Source organism: Eleutherodactylus coqui, chromosome 8, assembly GCF_035609145.1.
Source record: "Eleutherodactylus coqui strain aEleCoq1 chromosome 8, aEleCoq1.hap1, whole genome shotgun sequence".
NCBI classification, from domain to species: Eukaryota; Metazoa; Chordata; class Amphibia; order Anura; family Eleutherodactylidae; genus Eleutherodactylus; species Eleutherodactylus coqui.
The window spans coordinates 78,155,976-78,177,236 of record NC_089844.1 but is presented as its reverse complement, the minus strand read 5'-3'; the positions used below and the strand labels follow the sequence as shown (position 1 = coordinate 78,177,236).

Below are 21,261 nucleotides of genomic sequence, written 5' to 3'. Positions count from 1 at the left end.
GTAATCACACCTCAACTCTAATCACTTGTATATCTGCCTGAGATGGAACTGCATGCCGAGTTTTGCAGCAAAACGACAACTTCTTCTAGGGGCTTAATTTTTTTTGACAAAGAGTGTATTTACATTTTACCATTTTTTTTATACTTACACATTTTACAGGTATTAATAGTCATCATTCTGCAGAAACATATGTAGGTCTACCTGATAAATGCCCCAAGCAATGTAACAATAAATAACCTTACAACGCAATACATTATAATAAAATTGATTAATTATTTTTCCACTTTTTCCCTACCTGAAGCCACCGTCGTATGTTGATTTAATGCTGAAAGCCCAAAGTATCGAATTTCACTCCGTCCAGCTCCCGCACTTCGGGTGTAGTATATTCTGTTATCCAAGCTGTCATAATCCAAAGCCACTGCTGTCCTAGGGACATTGACCCTGGGGAAAGGAGGACTGTGATTCTCAGGGTCCAGAGGCAAACTGTTAATAGAGCCTTCAAGGGCATATATCAAGTAGTCATCTGTTGAGATGATACATCTTGTCCTATCGCTCCCAATTGCCCCAAAGGCACAACCACACTTTTGTACAGGTGTCTCAGGTAAGGCAAAGCAAAAGTGTGCACATCCTCCATTATTCACCAGACATGGATTGTTATTGATTTCCTGTGGTAAAATTGACTGGAAACGTTTGTCGAATACAGTAACGTCCCGAAGAAGGTTAATATTATCCCTGAGGACAGTTGGTTGCTCAGCGTTTCCAGGTTCCTTGCTGGCTTGGAATACCTTTTTCAAGTTTCGGTCAACCCAAATAATTGTGTTCTCAAATACAGTAATCCCATAAGGCGTTGGATAGCGGTTGCCATATCTTACTATTTCAATTTCACCACCTTCCGGTGGAACTCTTGCAATCATATCCAAAGAGTCATCCACCCAATAAACATAGCCAGTACTGCGATCCACAGCTAATCCTCTTGGTGTAACAATTCCTTCAGCTACCAGAACTGTTCTGTTGGTGCAATCCAGATATGCTCGCTCAATTTTAGGATTTTGCCCATAATCTGCCCAAAAGAGATATCTGTTCTTAGGGTCCACCACAATATGCCTGGGCATATCCACTGAAGTTTTCATTAGGACACGACGGTATGTAGTGTTCAGGCGCACTATTTCGATAAAGGTTTCGGTCAGGAATGCATTGGTGAAGTAGAGGTTTCCTAAAAAAATAGGTAATAAGGAAACTGTGAAACCACACACTCGAAATTCACTCACTGGGGCTTATTTTCTAAGGGATGTTTTTAAAATAGAGGATTTTTTGATGGGACAACAAAGGGATTGTCAAGGGTTAGAAAATGATGTCTGCTTTCTTCCTCAAATAACACTACAGCTATCCACAGTGTAGTATTGCTGCTCAGATCTACTCACTTTAATGGAGCTGAGCTGCAATACCAGACACAACCCATGGATAGCTGTGGCACTGTTTCTGGAATAAATCAGCCATGTTTTGGCAATACTGTACAACCCCCTTAAACTATATGGGTCTATGTTAATTATGTGTGTTACAATGCAAGGCTTCTTGTATTACTTTTGACTTTTTTGTCTTTTACTGTATCTGATATTTTATTGTTGCTTATTACAAGTTTACAACATTCATGCAAAGTTTTGAAATGGGAAGATGGTAAAGAGATTATACCAAAATTGACTTTTAACAACTATCCATAAAAGTCTGATTAGTGAGGGTCTCAACCGTTCCTGAGAATGGATCTCCCATCTCCCTCTCTCCTCCTCACTGCGGAAGGATCGGTGGCCCATCAGTGGTGAGACCCCCACCAAGAAGACTTCTATCACTTAACCTACAGATTGGTGATAAAAGTCAATTTTGGCACAACTTATTTAGATCTATATGGTCTGTGGTAAATAAATTATGTTCGCAATGTTTTTGATTCAACTTACCTGCAACCCAGTCAACAGCGATCCCTCGAATTCCATTCCTCCCAATACCACCAGTAACTACATTTCTAAAATAGGAGCCATTGGGTTTAACGCGACGGATTGCGTTGAATCCAGATACGGTGCTGCTGAAGTCACACCAATATATGAATCCAGATTGCATGTGAACATCCACATGAAGAGCATTACGACCTACAAAGATTGTACAAAAATTAGCAAAAGTATTCACATCTATCATGGTTATTTAATGGGGGCAAAAACGACTACATCGGTATTTGCTGTGGATTAGTCAAAGAGTGGTTGGTCTTATCTAATGGTATCTATTCTGAAATTTTACTGCAAAACCTTGAACCCTGTATAAGTACTAGTAATGAAGGAAGACCACCTGCCTCGTCCAGCCATTGGTACCATAGCTTCCGAATGATCTGCGGTTTCTAAGCTGAATCCTTTAATTGCTGAGAGCATTGATACCACAATAAAGGAGTTGTATGGCGTGCAGGTTCGGTTATCATTGCTCAGGCTGAATCCTGTGGCACACGCACAAGTGAACTGTCCACTGGGTTTTGGCAAACACAGCTGCTGGCAAACATCAGGATTATTGCTGCATCCATTAGAAGAACCAGATACATCTGTATTGAAGAGAAATAAAGGGTAGTGACTATATACCTTGTTGGATAGATAAGTAGATCCGGCAAAAAAGTATAGAAATGTTTATAATTAAATTTTACTTGATTAAATACACTTTTTGCCTTTTTTTCTCTATAGATGGACCCAAGCATTTGGAGGAGGTTTTCCTAGACCAGTGTTTTACATACTGGTCTATGTAAAGTCTGACCTGGAGTGAAGTATGGCAAATATATTAAGAGACGCACACCTCGTGATAATCTTGGCATATGTCAGACACTAGTCTTCAAATGAGGTACAGACCACTGGTTATAGCAAATAAAGTCTGCCATGTGATAAGTTATTGCATTAACAGATTGTCATAAGGGTATATAGAAAAAGGACTAAGGAAAAATGAACAAGAAAAAAATCCAGTAAGAAGCTTTTAGGACACATGACATAGCCCTTCAAGAACACTGGGGCACATTTACAAAAAGGGCTGTGCCAGTTTCCGCAGTAAAAAAAAAGCCTAAGATTTTTGTGCAAGCAGGTATTTGCCGAACATTTTTTGACTTTTTTCCTTTTTGCATTGGTCCTACCACTTTTTCGAAAATAGGCGAGGCCTGTTGGGAGGACTGTGGTCGCCCCATACCAATGGATTTATGCATAATTTATGCCAGAATATGGCGTAAATTATGCTAGAAGTGTACGCCAGGTTGGACCTTACTTACATTTCTGAGAAGGCGCACAGAGCTGCCAGAATGAACTTAATATATGAAGAGACCTACGCCTTTCCATGTATTCACGGCGCTGGGGAAAATCATACTAAGCCCAGCATCACAAATTCTGGGCTTAATAAATTTCCCTCACTATCATATCATTGCACAGGATGATTCAAAAAGAATGGTGCAAAAGTTAGGCTGATTAGTCCATGGATGAATTGCCATACAACAGCCAGAAGGACATGAAACGCTAGAAGAACTCCTCAAGTTTGTATTGCACCTTACAGATGTTTGATGTGGGCACCGTTGGTGACACGGCAGATGTCATGTCAGTAGTCCAGTTCTGCCCAGACACGTCTCAGCCTATCCTCTGTTACTAATTCCACTACAGCAGAAAAACATTGTTTTAGGTCATCTAGTGTCACTAATAATGCCCACATCAACAAGGGGCATTAAAAACTTGAAGAGTTTTAATATCTTTTCATGTCATTCTGGATAACAACTTCTGTATGAAAAAATCAGCTTTACTTTTGCATCATTCTTGTTGAATCATACTATAGTACAGTACTATCCTATAGTGTACAGTTCTGGACACCGGTGCTCAAGAAAGATGTTGCAGTGCTTGAGGGGGTTCAAAGAAGGGCAACTAAATAAATAAATAAATGGAATGAGAGGACTGGAATACCCAGAGAGTCTATCCAAATTGGGATTATTCACCCTGGAAAAAAGACGGTTAAGGGACGACCAAATAACTATGTATAAATACATGAGGGGACGATACAAGGATCTCTTCCATGATCTGTTTATACTCAGGACTACGACAGTAACAAGAGGGCATTCGCTACGTCTGGAAGAAAGCAGATTTCATCACCAACATAGAAGGCGGTTCTTTACTGTAAGAGCAGTGAGACTATGGAACTCTCAGCCTGAGGACGTGGTGATGGCAAAATCCTTTGAGTAGTTTAAGAGGGGACTAGACGTCTATCTAGAGCGCTATAATATTACAGGATATAGACATTAGGTGACCAGTGGGTTACTGTTCTGGGTCTTACATTCAGGTAGGAATTATCAAAGGTTGATCCAGGGATTATTCTGACTGCCATTATGGAGTTGGAAAGGAATTTTTCCCCCGAATGAGCTAATTGGCTTCTGCCTCTTGGGGTTTTTGCCTTCCCCTGACCAACAAGGGCGTTGAAACAGGCTGAACTAGATGGACATTGTTTTCATTCAGCCTAACCTACTATGTTACTATGTTATATTACTACTAATAGCAAGGTAGTAATGATTCAAATTCTCAAAAATGACCTGTGTTACAAACTGGTACTCACTGTCTCTGTAGTGGACACGTAGACACTTAAGTCCGGAGACATTGTCTCTCATGACCACTTTATTAGATCCTGTAGACTTATCCACACGCTCAATGGCTTCATAGTCGCGGTCAGTGTAGTACAGGAAGTTCTCATAGACAGCGATACCCCAGGGATGTGAAAGATGCTGCACCACAGTAATTCTATTCGTTCCATCCACATTTCCTCTTTCAATCTATGAAGATAATTATGGGTTCATTACAGTGTCACATATAGCACAGACCTTACAGGGACACTAACTTTTCAAACAACTTGTACTTTATAATAGCCAGTGTGATAATTAGCAAAACTGCTATTTACCTAAAATAATCTGACACATCACTCTACAGTGCTGTCTCCCTTCCCCCTAGCTTGCTGTCCACTGTCTGTCCTCACATGATTGACAGAGGGCAATAGGATGCCAGAGTTGGAGCATGAGTCATTATGAACTGTATGCAGGCAGGAGGGGAAGGGAGAGACACACACACAGGCGTGAATGCTGAGATATCTGCTGCTGTTTATACATATACATTGCATACAAATCTTGCTGTACACTCTTAGATGATGAGGTTATGTTTGTGTGTATATCAGACAGTAAGAAATTAGAATCTCTACAGTTTTCTGTGAACAGTCTCATGAACACAGCACACATAGCACAGCAGCAGCAGCAGCTCCGTCCACCAGTCCTGAGAGAATGGAGTATCAGATGTACACCTTGCAGAGGGGAACATGGAGGAAATGCAGTATGCAAGTCATATAATGGCCAGAAATACTGTTATACCTCATGTACACACATGGAAGCTTAAAGCAATCACTACCAGGTCGGTTTTCATACTTTTGACCTCTTAAATATTTTTAAAAAATCATATTATACCCTATATATTTAATGAGAGTTTTGGTTCACTTTTGTCTATGTATATTGTTTGTAGAGCTTAATAAGAAAAATACAATATTCAGGATTGCAGGAACGTCCTTTTCAGGGTGAACACTCTGCATACAGGGACACTATGGGGGCATTGTAGGGAGAGTGGTGATACTCTAACCCCTCCCCTTTTCTTCCTGGATGACTTTTTAGGGGGTTTTGGTCATTGGAGATTAAGGATGAATGGAAATGAAAAAGTTATCCTGACGTTCCCTAGTGGTCCATGACTATATGCTTTGTGCCATATTTGTTATTGGTGATCATACTGTGGACAATATGGGTTTTCACAACTCTGCTCATCCATAAGGAGTTGGGTCCTAGATTTTAAAATATTTTTGGTTCTTTCTTTTTTGTTGTCTTGTGTCTGGATTTTAATGAGTATTTAAAAAGGATATTATTGCTTTATCTAATAGGGGGCTTTTGTAGTGGGTGAATAATAAGAATTTTACCTTCCTTTGTGTATTGATTTTTGTAGAGTTTGACATAAATGGTGTATAGTACAGAAATAAAACTTTTGTTCTTTGACGATGGCAAGAACTTTTTAAAATGCTATAGATGGCAAAAAGGACAAATGCTAACACTCACCAAATGGGTACTTTAACCGCTTTATACTGTTTTGGATAACTTAGTTCAAAGCCATCTTAACCCTGTGGTTCTCTAGCCACTGGAAAAACGATACCTCCCAACATACCGGAAAGCTGTACGCAGATGCAAAGGTTGTACACAGGAGGGTATTTGTTTCGCTAAAAATCCAACTACCATATAACTATTGTGAACAATCAAGAATGTATTTATTACCACTCCGCTGCCAGTCACGGCCCAGTACAGCTTCTGCTCAGCAATGTCAATTGTGATAAACTCAACATGATCAAGGTTGTTGGTGTACAAGACAGCTGGATTGGAGCCATCCATATGTGCACTGGCAATCTTTGGAGGAACTCCGCTTTCAGTTCCCTGGTCAGTCCAGTACATCTTTCTAAAAAGAAAAATTGCAATTTTTTGCTACCAAATTTTCATAGAACACTTTGTAAAATTCTGGTATTTATACAATAATCATTGAAAGCATTGTCTCAGAACAGACTTTTATCACCTATCCACTCTGAGCCCCACTGATTCCAAGAACATGGTTCCCATGTTTCCCCTTTGCCCTCACTGTGGGCTTGCTGCATTCTGTGCAGCAAGGAAGACATGGAGGGGTGTGGTGTTAACCCATGTGCAGTGCTGCTCCATTCATTGTCATTGGGACTGCTTGAAATAGCCAATCTCTTGTACTTGGCTACATTGGTCAGCCCCATTAATGAAACAGGGACATGCATGTGCGACTGCTGCTCCATTCAATCCGATGTTACTAAAGATGAGTGCAGCAAGCCACAGTGACGAGAAGAGGGGAAGATGGGATCTCAGGATCAGTGGAGGCCTCAGCAGTAAGACCTCCACCGATCAGTTATCACCTATCCATAAGTCTATTCTGGTACAAGTGAAAATGCAAGTCGCAATGCTTAACAAATAATTGGCAAACCATTTTAGAGTACATGCAACGTGTGGCTGGCCACAGCTCCACCCTGGTGATGACAGATGATCACCCAAGAGATTCAGAGGCCAGACCAACAGCAATTAGCTGATAGCAGAGCTTCTGAAAAAGTGTTGCCTTTGTGACACAAATTCTTTGAGTATGAGCAGCGCTTCCCAAACCCCGGCCCTCACCAACCCCCAACAGGCCATGTTTTCAGGATTTCCATAGTATCGCACAGGTGATGTATGTGCCACAGGTATTCTCTCTATAGCATATCTTCAAATCATGACCTACTGGGAGTTTATGAGGACTGGTGCTAGAGAAACAGTGCAACATAAAAAAGAACTGGAAATCAGTGATTTTATCCCGATATGTGGCCGCATAACGGGACAAAACAAAACCATTGATCTCAATGGTTTCATTTTCATTAGCGGTATTCTCACCTGTTAGTTGTATGGGCGAGAAAAGATAGGACTTGCTTTATCTTTCTCGCACGTAGTTAATACAACGTGCGGGAAAGATAGAAAAGGACCTATCTTCCCGCTATGGCGCGAAGTTCGGACAGCCCCAGAAGAAAAAAACCCCATTCATGCGCAAGTACGCTCTGTAGCAGGAAGCTTAGTTGCGCATACGGCTTCATGTTTTTGCCCATAGTCTGAGATTAGAAGCATCACCAATGTCATCTACTGACATGTAATTGTGACATATCTGGAGATCATTTTAACTGGATTCTTCCTTTCAATGTATAAGTTGCTTCGACGGTCTACTTGGCAGCGAACTCCATATCATCCGGTCATGGCCACTAAAGCAAAGGTTCAGTGTAACTGAGATTGGCAGCACACCATTTATAATCTGATCACTTCCGGCTTTCACCTTAACCACAGCTATGGAGACAGCAAGAAGTAATCAGATTATAAGCGGCATGCTGCCATTCTCAATTATGCTGAACCTTTGCTTTAGTGGCCATGATTGGATTTAGTAATCTGCCAAATATCTGGGGTTCTGTGCAATGCATAAAACATAAATATATCATACCCTCTAGCTGGGTCAACAGCTATTCCAATAGGCCTCCCAGCTCCTGTTGGGGTCCCATCATTTGTAATAACAGTCTTTCTATACGTTACGTCTCCATACAGCTTGAGAACCTTAAACGATAGTGGTAAAGAAGATGCAGATAAAATACAGATAATGGACTATGACTTGACATTTGATGTGCCACCTCAATGAGCAGTACAAAAATGGATTCCAGGGCACGGGTAAGGAAGTTGGAATATAATCGTAACTTGGAAGAGTTGGACAAGTATCTGTCTGGGATGATTTAGTGAATCCTGCACTGAGCAGGGTGTTGGACCAGATGACTCTGGAGGTGACTTCCAACTCAACCATTGTATGTTGCTATGGAATACAATCCAATGCGTTGCTAATCTATGGATAAATATGCAGAGGAGTATCTTGAAGCTCCTTGGCCCCATGTAATACCAGCACCAGCTATTACAAGCCATCTATGGAATTGTGGCTTCCTACAGACTAGCATCCAGGTACAACAGCAACTTCTACACCCCACATAGCTACACCCTTGTGCACATACATTTAATTTCTCCTGCATCAAATTATAATTGTGCTAAATTAATATCCTTTACTCACAGACAACAACTATTTATAGCATTATGTCTTCTACACTTTACCTCGATTGTTTGAGTTGCTGGGTTTGTGTAATAAAGGTTCCCTGAAATCCAGTCTAAAGCCAGACCAATAGGTGTGCCCATGATTACAGATGGAGCAAAGGCCGTCCTATTCGTTCCATCTGACTTAACTCGGTGTATTTCACCCTGGAAGGGAAGACAAAAATTGCTTTAGGCATAAAGTGGTCAGTTCCTCATGTATAGACAGTGGAAGATTGGGAACAAAATCAAGCATGTGATTGGACAGAAATGTAGATCCAAGTCCTCATTGAATTTAAAGTACTTACAGGATTTTCAATCCAGTAAATTGTTTGCTCCGTGTCATCAAATTCCACATCATATCCATTCCTGATGCCAGCGATTGGTACCATAGCATCGTTGGTCTTTTCAAGAGGGTCAAGATTCATCCCATAAATGATGTTATCTCTTATTACAATGAGGAAGGGCTTATCATCTGTAAGAAGGAGAAGTATAACATAGTTATAATAGGCCAGAATAAAAAAAAAGAGTGTTCGTTTGGCATCTGTTTGCTTCTACTGTAAATGTCAGTATTTCTCAAATGAAAGGGCTAAGTTGCAGTACGATGAGTAGCCATGAAACTGGGTGACACCCAGGTGGATTTAGGGTCCCAAATAAGATTTGGGATGGGGAGCCTGTGGACCTCAGGGTCGGGACACTATGGGGAGCTTGACTCGAGCCATGCCTAGCCAAGTGAGTCCATTCACAGGGCTGGTACTTACCAGAGGCAGGTCTACGGTGGAGGAAATCCTTAGATACAGTCCACATCTTAGATGCTCTCAAATTTTATTTAAGCAGACAACTCTCATACTCGGTTTTAACCGTCATGGTCCTTAACTATTGAGGAATTTGCATCCGTTCGAACCTCAATGTCTTTGAGCACTGCAGTAGAAACTATTGCACCACTTGTACTAGGAACCGGACTGTGACGATGTTCAGTTAACAGAGGGCCTGATACAGTACCCTACTGACACATTCTTCTGTTACGCCTATGGAACAATCCTATTGAAAAAAGCATGCGTGGTTTCCCAGTGTCTGCACGTCCCCTCCCTGTGACCACCCGCAGCCAATCAGAATGAAAGCATTCAGAATAAAAGAAGAATACAATAGTATGCCTTGACCACAAGAGGTGACGCATAGATCATGAGCGGTATTGCAAATAGCAATTAGAACTCCCCATTTAGCGAACTCAAAGTAATTGAGGCCCATGGGGCTTCCCTACTGCAGCCACACCTATATGTATAAAGGGTAATAACGTCACAGTAGTCCAATGAACAGCACAATCCCTTTGGCATGCTGAGTGATGGAGGTGCCCAATGTCAGACCAACACACTGATGACCTATACTACAGACGGGCCAGCAATGAAAATTCCTAGAAACCCCTTTAAGGGCTTTTTGACATTTGAATATTAGAGAGTGATACTTTAGCATTTCTGTACTTCAGGCATCTTGAATTTCAATCCTGCATGGTCATTAAATAACTGCCTTCCACAAACACTAGCATGACTGCTAGAAGCCCAGAAATTACAGGTTAAGTGAAGTCACTAATTGCAATATCTTTTTAATTAAGTCCAAATTATGGGCACATCTCATTGCACTTGTCATTATTACTCCACTTAGAAATCTTGTACTAATTAAACATTTAAATAAACATTTCTCTGTTCACTGAAGCATACGGTATTAGACCACAAGCGGTAGCGATCTTATACGGAGTGCAAACATTCTGTACTATGTATATAACAGAGACCCAAAGAAATGCTGCCAGACTTAGGCTGCATTCACACGAGCGTATATCGGCTCGGTTTTCACGCTGAGCCAATATACGTTGTCCTCGTGTGCAGGGGGGGAGGCTGGAAGAGCCAGAAGCAGGAACTGAGCTCCCGGGCCCCTCTCTGCCTCCTCTCCGCCCCCTCTCCGCCCCTCTGCACTATTTGCAATAAAAAAAGAGGCGGGACAGGGGTGGGGCTAAATTCCAAGAATTAGCACGGCCCACCTTTCCCCATTGCAAATAGTGCAAAGGGTCGGAGAGGAGGCAGAGAGGGGGCGGGAGCTCAGTTCCTGCTCCTGGCTCTTCCAGCCTTCCCCCCCCCTGCACACGAGGACAACGTATATCGGCTCGGCGTGAAAACCGAGCCGATATACGTTCGTCTGAATGCAGCCCCAGGGCAGATTCAGATGAGCATGGTTTTCTCCCCCTATACGGCTGTGATCATCATGGCCACATCTCAATAAGAGTTCAATGTTTCATTTTAACCACTTCTTTTCCCAGTCGTGATTTGTACGACCCAGTAAAAATAGGGGCCTGCTCTATCTTTCCTGTATGTAGTTTAACTACACGCGGGGAAGACTGAGCAGCCCCTGACTTCCCTCCTCCTTTTTCAAACTCCTGCGCTTTAGCGTGGAGTTCGAACTCCCAGCAAAACTTTTTAAACTTTTTTTTACTTTTACGTGATCGCCGTTATCTAATTTACACCAACTGCAAGAAGTTGCCTGTCCGCAGGGACCAAAATTCCTGTAAGTGATTCCAGCACCCAGTGGAATCTATGCCATGATCAACTGCTGTTAGTAGATGGTGGGTAAAGTAGCCCCTCAGTGTATATTTCTACTTATCTTAGTTACTTGCAGTGTAATTTATGAAGTTAGTGTTTTTTAGCTATTTATATATATTTCTGGTATATTTTTAATTCATTTTATTAGTATTGTGTTTCTCTGTCCCTTTATCTGTTATTTTGTGTTTGCGTCGTATATTTTGCTGTTTTCCCTGCTTTCAAGTCATGTGCATTTGTGTCTGTCAAAATGAAAGCACCCATGTTCCCAGCCATTGAAACTAATCAGCCTCATGGTGGCTTCTTCACCCGGGAGATTTTGCACATGTTTTTGTGAACGCAAAATCATTTGCACAAAAATGTGGGTTCCCTCACATTCTGCATTTTTGGCTAAATTTTTGCGCACACAAATATATATGCAACATGCTCTATTTTTGTGCACATTTGTGCACCGAAGGCACCCCGCTTACACGAAATGTTGCACTGAACTGTGCAATTTTGTGGTGGTAATCGATAAGACTTGGAGCTAATTAGGCTTCCCAGTTCAGTCATGGCATGGGTGTGTCCCGCGCCGATGTGAACGGGCTGGGAGCGTAGAAAAGTACAGCAGAATGCTCGGATACATGCGCGATAGTCCATAATAGCACTCCTCTCACTGAGCAATTACATCAAGCTGTCACAAGTGTATCTCTGCACACGCTCGTCTGCAGGAGTCCTAAGCTCTTTTTCCAGCTGAATCACGCAGTTTTTCACGGATCTCCTAGCATGTTGTGCGAACATTTGCGCATCCACATTGACTTCTATGGGGCTTTTTAGTGCACAAATGCTCAGAAAAATGGAGCATAATGCGTATTTTTTTCATGTCTGAAATCAATGGGTTCTATTCACTGTGTATTGTGCACGCAAATTTTGAGTGCGCAAATACACCCGCGTGACGCCGGCCTAAGAAGAAAGTATATTTGGTACTTTATATTAGCCTATTTACTTTTTGTGCCATCCCTTAATTAAAGTTCTTTTTAGGCCTCATTCATGCGAGTGTTTTTATACGGCTATTTAGCCGCGATCAAACGTCAGTCGAAAATCGCGACCATGTGAAGCATTGGATTCCAATGCACTCATTCACATGGCGAATTTCAGACGTGTGAAAAAAAAACAAAAACGCACTGACCGTTTACGTTCGCCGATTTTTCGCGCTGCATCAAAAGATAGGTCTTGATAGGTCATGTGAATGAACGAGAAAACGCTAATTAAGCTCGGGACTCGATTGCGGCTTTTTCAAGCGGACGCGATTTTTGCCCGCAATGCGTAAAAACTCATTGCCCATGTGAATGAGGCCTTAGGGTGCGCATCGCTGCACAGAACTCGGGCTTCCAAGTATGTGAAAATGTAACTAGCTTTTAATTGTTCTCTTTTTTAATTTAGACGGCGCAATTTGGGATCTCAAGGTGAACTATATTGCTATGTTGAAATGAAGACAATAGATCAGAATGAACGAACCAAAATCTAATCTTTCTGCTGAAAGTTTGTGCTGGCAGGCAAAAATAACACTGTCATCAAGGATTAGGATCATAATAAGTCTCAGAAGAACGAGCAAAGGTCCTTTTTTCAATCATTAGCAATAATTAAAATCTTTCACAAGTAAATTAACAAGCGATACAATCTCTATGGTAACGGCGCGGGAGCATCAGGCCCTTCATTCATTCACCGAAGGCTTTGATCATTCATAGAAGTGAAGCAGGTTGGTTTCTTAAGACTTTCTTACGGATGTCAATATATAAATGGAAGTGGAAGACTAATGGCTCATTCACACAGGTGTAAGCGTATTTCGGTCATGTAAATATAGAGCGTGTATACGTGAGAGAAAAACATTTACGCCTGCATATTTTGCTGCTGCTGTGCGTATTTTCGCAAGCAAAGGAGAACCCAGATGGGACCATTGATATGTTGCGCAAATACGCAGTCAATAAGCAGGTTTTCTGTATATTCACTGCATATATGTGCTGAGCCCATTCACTGCAATGGCCTATTGCGGTGTATAATAGGCACCAAAATAGGACATGCCGCATATTTTTTCACGCGTTCGCACATCATGTGAAAAAATATGCTTATATGAGCAAATACAATGGGTTTTATTTACTGAGTATTGCGTGCGCTAAAGATGGGAACCTAATAGGTGGCGCAAATACGCCCATGTGAATGAGGCCTAAGAGCATCCTTGGCTTTTAATTTAGGACCAGCAATGGGATGTCACTTTATATGTGATGCTCAATCATCACCCAAATGAGATGCAGGGCAAAGCAATTAGTCTATTTAGGCTGGCTTTATGCGGCATATGCATAATTGCGCACGCCGTAACGCAACTTTTTTGCACTATGAATGAGGCTTTTTTGCCCGCAACAGCATAATTAACTATTTTTTCCGCCCGCAGGTCTTTTTTTTGTGTGTGTGTGCAGGATACAAACACACACTGCTTGAAAATCTTAATTCATTTAATGAGTTCCAGATGTGTTCGCCTTCCACCGTAATTGCGCAGTGTTTCACGCATCTGCTTGTGTATTGCGCTCACATTTACACACCCGCCATTGACTTGTATGGGAAACTTTGGTGTGTAAATATATAGAAAGATATAACATGTTCTGTCTTTTTTGTGCAAAATACAGAAATGTGTACGATTGGATTCTACTCATTGCGTGCGCAAATACGTGTGCAAATATGCCTGTGTGAAGCCGGCCTTACAGCACCAGACAGAAGTCCACTGCTGGTCCCGTAATCTGTGTGGATCATTGCAATGGAAGGAAGTTATGGAAGCATCTCCTACTGACGTGCCATAAAACACTCTTGTGGGAAAACTAACGACTAACGACTGTCATTCTCGGAAAGGAAAGTTTCTCAAAAATATTTCCAAAGAAAAAGCCAGAGGATCCTGGAAAGTGAAGCAATAAATACAAATCTAGAAATTGATGACCGCCCGATGTCACCACCACGGATAAGGCTTGAAAAGCCTAAAGTAACGTTTTCTGTGTTTTTCATCTTCACTACATTGAGAAAAAAAGATGAAAAACCTAACCCTTGCCCCAACATGTTCATTTTACAAAGGACTTACATGCTGATTGGTTGACAGGCTGACAGATTTTATCGAGGACTGAACAATACATTATTGTTCTGGGAGCCTCAAACCATAAATTTTCAAGAACTTTTGAAGTCTTGAGAATAAACCTCGATGTTAGTACATAGACTGGCTGGCACTTGGTGGGGCTGTGGGTCCGCCGCTCCTCCTCATAGATACAATACTCAAAGTGATTACAAAATATTATACTACAAAAAGAAAAGCCCCATGCCCACCGTTAGCCAACTACCGAACAGCAACAGCTCCCCTAGTATATATATATATATATATATATATATAGTATTTTCGGACTTATTTTACTTACTTTTTTAACATACAAGTATAGGGCATGTCACACATAGCGGATTTGTTGCAGAATTTCCACAGCTGAAGAATGTGAACCAAATTCTGCATCAAGTGCAGCATCGAAATTCACATGAAATTCCCCACCATTAGTATGGATTTTGATGCAGATCCGTGGCACATTTCACCCTTTCATTCGAAGGGATGAAGTCTGCTGTGGATTCGCACCATAGGACTGATCCCAATAAAGAACTCAAAAGCAAGTAAATGAAGAGATGCCACTCTCCTGTATGAAAACTTCTGATTACCTCGCTGGCAGTTTACTGAATCCTCCATTAATAACCATCCAGATGGACAGGTACAAGAATAAAACTTTGGAGAACTTGAAGACAACAAGCACAGATGGCTGCATGGGTTGGATGCACATGGATTTAGCCCTGTGGAAGTATAAGAATAAAGAATTTATCATCTAAGGGCTCATTTACATGGGGATCTACGCATGCATGTGTAAAAAAAAACTCAACGGAGTAGGGGGCAGAGGGGAAGGCTGTAGCCCAGGCCCCCCTCTCTCCCTGCTATGGGGATTTCCTTGTTCTTCCCTGCAGGGGAATTCCTTCTCTCCCCGCTGCTGAGGAATCCCTTATTCTCCACTGCAGGGGATGATGGTATCACGCTGAGATGAAGGGAGCAATGAAAGGGACTCAGTGCATCTTGTTCTCTTTCTCCAGGGGAATTTCCCCTGCTCAGCTGCTGAAGAAACCCTCCATCCCCGCTGAGATCCCCATGGGGCTTTCCTTCATCTCTCTCTCCCCTCTTGGAGGAGCAGTGCTTGTTTTCAGCAGCACGCAGCTCCTAATTGTATAAATGGGCAATTTCACCGCTAATTAAAGGGGTTGTCCCGTGAAAGCAAGTGGGGTTATACACTTCTGTATGGCCATATTAATGCACTTTGTAATGTACATTGTGCATTAATTATGAGCCATACAGAAGTTATCAGAAGTTATTCACTTACCTGTTCCGTTGCTAGCGTCCTCGTCTCCATGGTGCCGTCTAATTTTCAGCGTCTAATTGCCGGATTAGACGCGCTTGCGCAGTCCGGTGGTCTTCTTTTCTGAATGGGGCCGCTCGTGCCGGAGAGCGGCTCCTTGTAACTCCGCCCCGTCACGTGCCGATTCCAGCCAATCAGGAGGCTGGAATCGGCAATGGACCGCACAGAAGACCTGCGGTCCACCGAGGGAGAAGATCCCGGCGGTCATCTTCACCAGGTAAGTAAGAAGTCACCGGAGCGCGGGGATTCAGGTAAGCACTATCCCGTTTTCTTTTTTAACCCCTGCATCGGGTTTGTCTCGCGCCGAACGGGGGGGCTATTGAAAAAAAAAAACCCGTTTCGGCGCAGGACAACCCCTTTAAAGGGGTTGTCCCACGCCGAAACGGGTTTTTTTTTTTTCAACCCCCCCCCCCGTTCGGCGCGAGACAACCCCGATGCAGGGACATAAAAAAAAAACGCTCAGCGCTTACCTTAATCCCCGCGCTCCGGTGACTTCTATACTTACCAGCTGAAGATGGCCGCCGGGATCCTCTTCCTCCGTGGACCGCAGCTCTTCTGTGCGGTCCATTGCCGATTCCAGCCTCCTGATTGGCTGGAATCGGCACGTGACGGGGCGGAGCTACACGGAGCCGGCATTCTGCACGAGCGGCCCCATTGAAGACAGCAGATGACCCGGACTGCGCAAGCGCGGCTAATTTGGCCATCGGAGGCCGAAAATTAGTCGGCACCATGGGAACGAGGACGCCAGCAACGGAGCAGGTAAGTATAAAACTTTTTATAACTTCTGTATGGCTCATAATTAATGCACAATGTACATTACAAAGTGCATTAATATGGCCATACAGAAGTGTATAGACCCACTTGCTGCCGCGGGACAACCCCTTTAAGCTCGGGACTTGATAAGGGAAATTGTCCATTCACACAATTTTCTTGTGAGTTAGCCGCAATTTTTTTGGAACAGCTAACTCCTGCGTGATTTTCACGCCCCTGTGAAAGAGCCCTTAATTATTCTAGAAGAGGTATTTGTGCAATAAACAGATTAAAAATTATAATAAAAAATTCTAAATGTCTGTATTGCTAAAACACTGTATGACAAATTTGCAACCCTACTTTTCATTGACAATGGACAATGCTAATCAGAATAAAAATACACCATAGTACAAGAGTAATGTACCGGTAGCATTATCTATATACCTTAAAAACCATTACCTCTTTGGGATTTTGATTAAAATACCCCTATTTATGCCATTAATATATTTAAAACAAAATGTTAATATATTAAAAATCAAAGTGAAATGCTGCGCAAGTAGTTAGAAAACATGAATTCTTAAGTTTTTACCTCCAGGCTGTTTAACAGGATGAACTGCGGAGAGCCCCATTGGTTGATGAATATTATATATCATGACAGTCTGGTTGCCTCCATGCCACTTATTGGCTCGTATGATCCGATTAGTGTATCGTTCGCTCCAATAAATGTAGTCCTCAAATATGGCAATGGCATGAGGATGTTGTAGCACCTAGAAGAATGCAGATATTCGTATAAGCCATGTATACAGAGCAGAATGTTCTAGACATTTTTGATGTTGGGCCCAGACACTCTGATATTGCCTAAGGTCTTAAAAACTCATGTGTAAAAACACAGGAGCAAGAATCATTGGGACTGCTGTCAGGAGCTTAAGCGCCCAATAGTCATCCCGTGTAGAAGTACCTACTCTCAATAAGTTAGATATTACATAAAAAGAGACCCACATACTTTTCTTGCAAAGAGGTCTTCTGCTAATCATGTCTGGCCCTGGTCTCAAATTTGTGGTTCTTAACATAAATGGCAGATTGCAATTACCAGTGAAAAAAGACAACACGATAGACCAAAGCAGTTGGTTGAGAGTCAGTCAACTAGTGGAAAGAATGTGACCGATTCATGGCCAAAAACTAGAAGAAACTACTGAATCCTTGCAGCAAGCAATTATCTCATGTCCATGACCACATACACTCACCAAATCACTAGCCAAGGCCTGCCTCCTGTTATTTCCATTGTAATCACAGTAGTCAATGTAGTCCAGATAGGCATCTGCAAAGTAGAGGCGCTTAGTAGGATAATCAATAGTTAGTCCATTAGGCCAATAAATCTTCTCAGCAATTATAACTGTTCTCAAGGTTCCATCCATACTGGACCTTTCTATTCTAGGATTTCTTCCCCAGTCTGTCCAAAACATTAGCCGGGCACTGAAAAGAAAAACACATTTAATTTTTTGACATTATGGATGAGATTTTAACCCATAATGAGAGATAATAGATAATATTTCTTTCAATGTCTTCATGCATCTTATTACATTGTTAGAAATATTGCAGCAAATTCTCTAAGACCAGCATTTTCAACACTGGTATGAATATAATTTCCCCCCAGTAAACAATATACCAAATACATGCAAGGTCTTAGGCACATCCTGGCACCTCCGTGCGCTCGGACCGAAATGTATGCCAGGTCCGACCAAAACAAACTGTTATTCAATTATTCAAATATGTACATGACACTTATTTGGGTCTAAAAAAAATAGCAAAATTGTCAGAAAATGAAAATATTAAAGTGGTTGTGTGGTTAAAAGAAAACTGGTAATTGCTGGGCAGATGATAAAATAAAAAAAAGACTGCATACTTATCTGTCTTCGGACCCCCCGAACCCAGCTGCAAGCCTCCCGTTGCCCTGTCCCCCTGGCGTGGATGTCCGCTGGACGTCAGATAATTGTTGTGGCCAATCAAAGGCCATGGTGTCACTATCCAGACCTCCTGGCATCATGGCACCCAGGATGGTGTGCCCTGATGCCAGGAGTTTGGGAAATAATGCTGCAGTCTCAAATTAGCCGCAGTGGTCACCTGACTTAAGGCAGCCATCCATGCCAGGGGAAGAAAACTGAGTCAAGGTAGGAGCACAACTGGGTCTCGAGGGCCTGAAGCCAGGTTAGAATGCAGTCCTTTTTTATTTTAACACCTGCCCATGTGTTATAAAATTTTTTGTTTTAATCACACAACCCCTTTAAGCATAAAGTAGGCATAGAATATTGATAAATTAACATTCAATCCAGTGGGCCTCATTTATCAAAACTGTCTGTTGCCCATAACAGCCAATCACAGTGCAGCTTTCATTTTAGCAGAGCAGATTTACAAATGAAAGCTGAGCTCTGATTGGTTGCTATGGACAACAAAGTCAGATTTTCTTTCAGACAGTTTTAATAAATGACCCCCATTATCTTTAATATATACACTTTCAAATTTTGTGATGTGACTTATCGAAGTTTCTTTAACCAGGGTTGGACTGACTGTCGAGCACTGTATGAGGGACCAGAGGATTAAAGGGGCTCACAAGACATAAATAAGGATCTAAAGTCCTATAACAATATACTGTGCATCTACAAGGACTAGAAAAACACTGCAAACAACATAAATACTGTCAAAAAGTCTCACATAGTGGTGAAGACCAGGCTGCAGTGATGTTGAGTGCAGAAGAACATCATGCCTTTTTGTCCGATGACTGCAGAGCACGGTGATATTCAGTGAAGTGGAATTTAGTCATACAGATATAACCTTCTATCGCAACTACCAGACAACCCAGCCATGTCACTATGAACACAGTGCCACTACAACCTCTTTATTGCACTACTTTTAGAACCAAAACTATGGGCCAGCAAAGGCAGTAAAACATTTTTTGGAAAAACCTGCAAAGCCCTTTCAAATTAAAACTGAGTGTCACTGCTGAACGGCTGCGACAGGGCCATAGTATACTGTCCGCGAGGCGGAAATGGACTGATGGTGCTAGGTGAGTCTGAGTCACGTTATGACACTTTTGTGGTTGTACTTTGTTATACCATTGGGTTTCCTTGTCGTTGATTAGAGTCATATGTTGACATCCCCCTAGATGATTTTCCTGGGCTGCCCAATATTGTTGAGCCCCTGCTCTCACTAGTTTCTGAATATTCATCTCTCTTGGGGGAAGTTGGTCTAGTCCTTTTTTACTAGGTGCTGCCATCCAGTGTATTGATTTATATCTTAGTGTTCCTGCCATTGATCCTGCTGCCATTAGTTGTTCCACGGGCTTTTTGGCATTTCCTGTCTCTATCTAGGGTCAGTATAGTTGGCCTAGCTTCGGGACATGCGGTTGTCCTTGTTGGGACGATTGCCCAACTTTAGGCAGGAGTATTTCCCCCACTTTGGCTGGTAGGGCTAGAATCCTCATCTTTTCCCCTGGTTTGTGTTGGGTGATGGTTTTAGTGTTTTAGGTGGGAAATTCTGGAGTTTATTTGTCCTGTGTGAACACTGACTTGTGTCCGTGCTGGGCGTGGTGCGTAAACGCTTAGCACAGACGTAGCACTGAAACTGCCAAAAGTAACAAATTAAGTTAAAAAAAAAAATCATAAGACTTGTGTCAACAGTGGTAAGGGATTCGAGGGTCCATCGTTCTTACTTTTTATCATTGCCAAAAATAAAATAAAGTAAATATTCTTACTCAGTTCTGGGATCCAACACAAGTCCTCGAGGATTCGTCACATTCTCACTGATAAGGACTGCCCTGTGGGTCCCATCAAGTCTAGAAACTTCAATTGTCTCCAATATATAGTCTGTCCAGTAAAGGTTTCGTCCGACCCAATCGACAGCAATGCTTTCCGTCACAGTGACACCACTGTCAAATATCTGTAATAATAGCAGAAAGGTCGTTAAATATTGCATTTTTAGGTTCATAGCATAATCAGAATAACCAGCCAACAGACACAACATCAAGTCTAATGTGAAATGGACACAATATAGAAATAGCTATAAAGATTCCACATAGACAAATAACACATCATCATGGAAGCAGAATGTATTATTTAGGCCTCAGTCACACGGGCGTTTTGACGCACGAATTTTTGAACGCATCAGTTATGTATTCAAACATTCGCGTGACCGAAGCCGGCATCATGTTGGAAAAAATGCTGCTAGCAGCGTTTATCCGCTCAAAAAGAGCGCTGCCCGCTATCCCCTGCTGCGGCTGTGACAGCTACAGCAGGGGATTCCTTGGATGTGTAACCCCTGGATGCTGTCATATCCAGGGGTGTCACCTGTGGTCAATGGGGCCGGCAGCTGGGGCGGCCCCATTGACATACAGAGAACATCGCAATCCTCTGCTACAGCTTTGACTGCTGGGGCAGAGGATTTCTTCATCTCCACAGGGAGTCCCATTGTCAGTGGACACTGTGACAGCATTGTCTAGTAAAAATGGGATTCCCGGCTGAGATGAAGAAATCCTCTGCTACAGCTGTCACAGCTGTGGCAGAGGAGAGCGATGTCCTCCTATTGAATTCAATGGAGCCGGCAATACAGCCGGCTCTATTGAAAGCAATGGGCTGCCGGCCAGCGCTGCAGTGATTTTCAGGAAAGGGCTTAAAATATAAGCCCTTCCCTGAAAACCATCCTAAAAATGAGTAAGAAATTGAAAAAAATGTATACTTAGCTCTCTGCAGCTGCCGGGACTCAG

At 42.3% G+C, this 21,261-nt stretch overlaps 1 protein-coding gene across 1 annotated transcript in view; it reads right to left on the bottom strand.

The window, feature by feature from the left end:
- Nucleotides 1-21,261, bottom strand: part of LRP2 (LDL receptor related protein 2) — a 211,957-nt gene that overhangs the window by 107,370 nt on the left and 83,326 nt on the right. Inside the window, exons 29-40 of the mRNA XM_066577806.1 lie at nt 20,254-20,438; nt 17,750-17,978; nt 17,095-17,272; nt 15,016-15,144; nt 9,022-9,188; nt 8,738-8,881; nt 8,088-8,197; nt 6,338-6,515; nt 4,600-4,813; nt 2,336-2,575; nt 1,950-2,138; nt 296-1,213 (exon numbers count right to left, since the gene is read on the bottom strand). Of these exons, the coding sequence (XP_066433903.1) occupies nt 296-1,213; nt 1,950-2,138; nt 2,336-2,575; nt 4,600-4,813; nt 6,338-6,515; nt 8,088-8,197; nt 8,738-8,881; nt 9,022-9,188; nt 15,016-15,144; nt 17,095-17,272; nt 17,750-17,978; nt 20,254-20,438 (2,881 nt within the window). The remainder of the gene's footprint in view (nt 1-295; nt 1,214-1,949; nt 2,139-2,335; nt 2,576-4,599; nt 4,814-6,337; nt 6,516-8,087; nt 8,198-8,737; nt 8,882-9,021; nt 9,189-15,015; nt 15,145-17,094; nt 17,273-17,749; nt 17,979-20,253; nt 20,439-21,261) is intronic.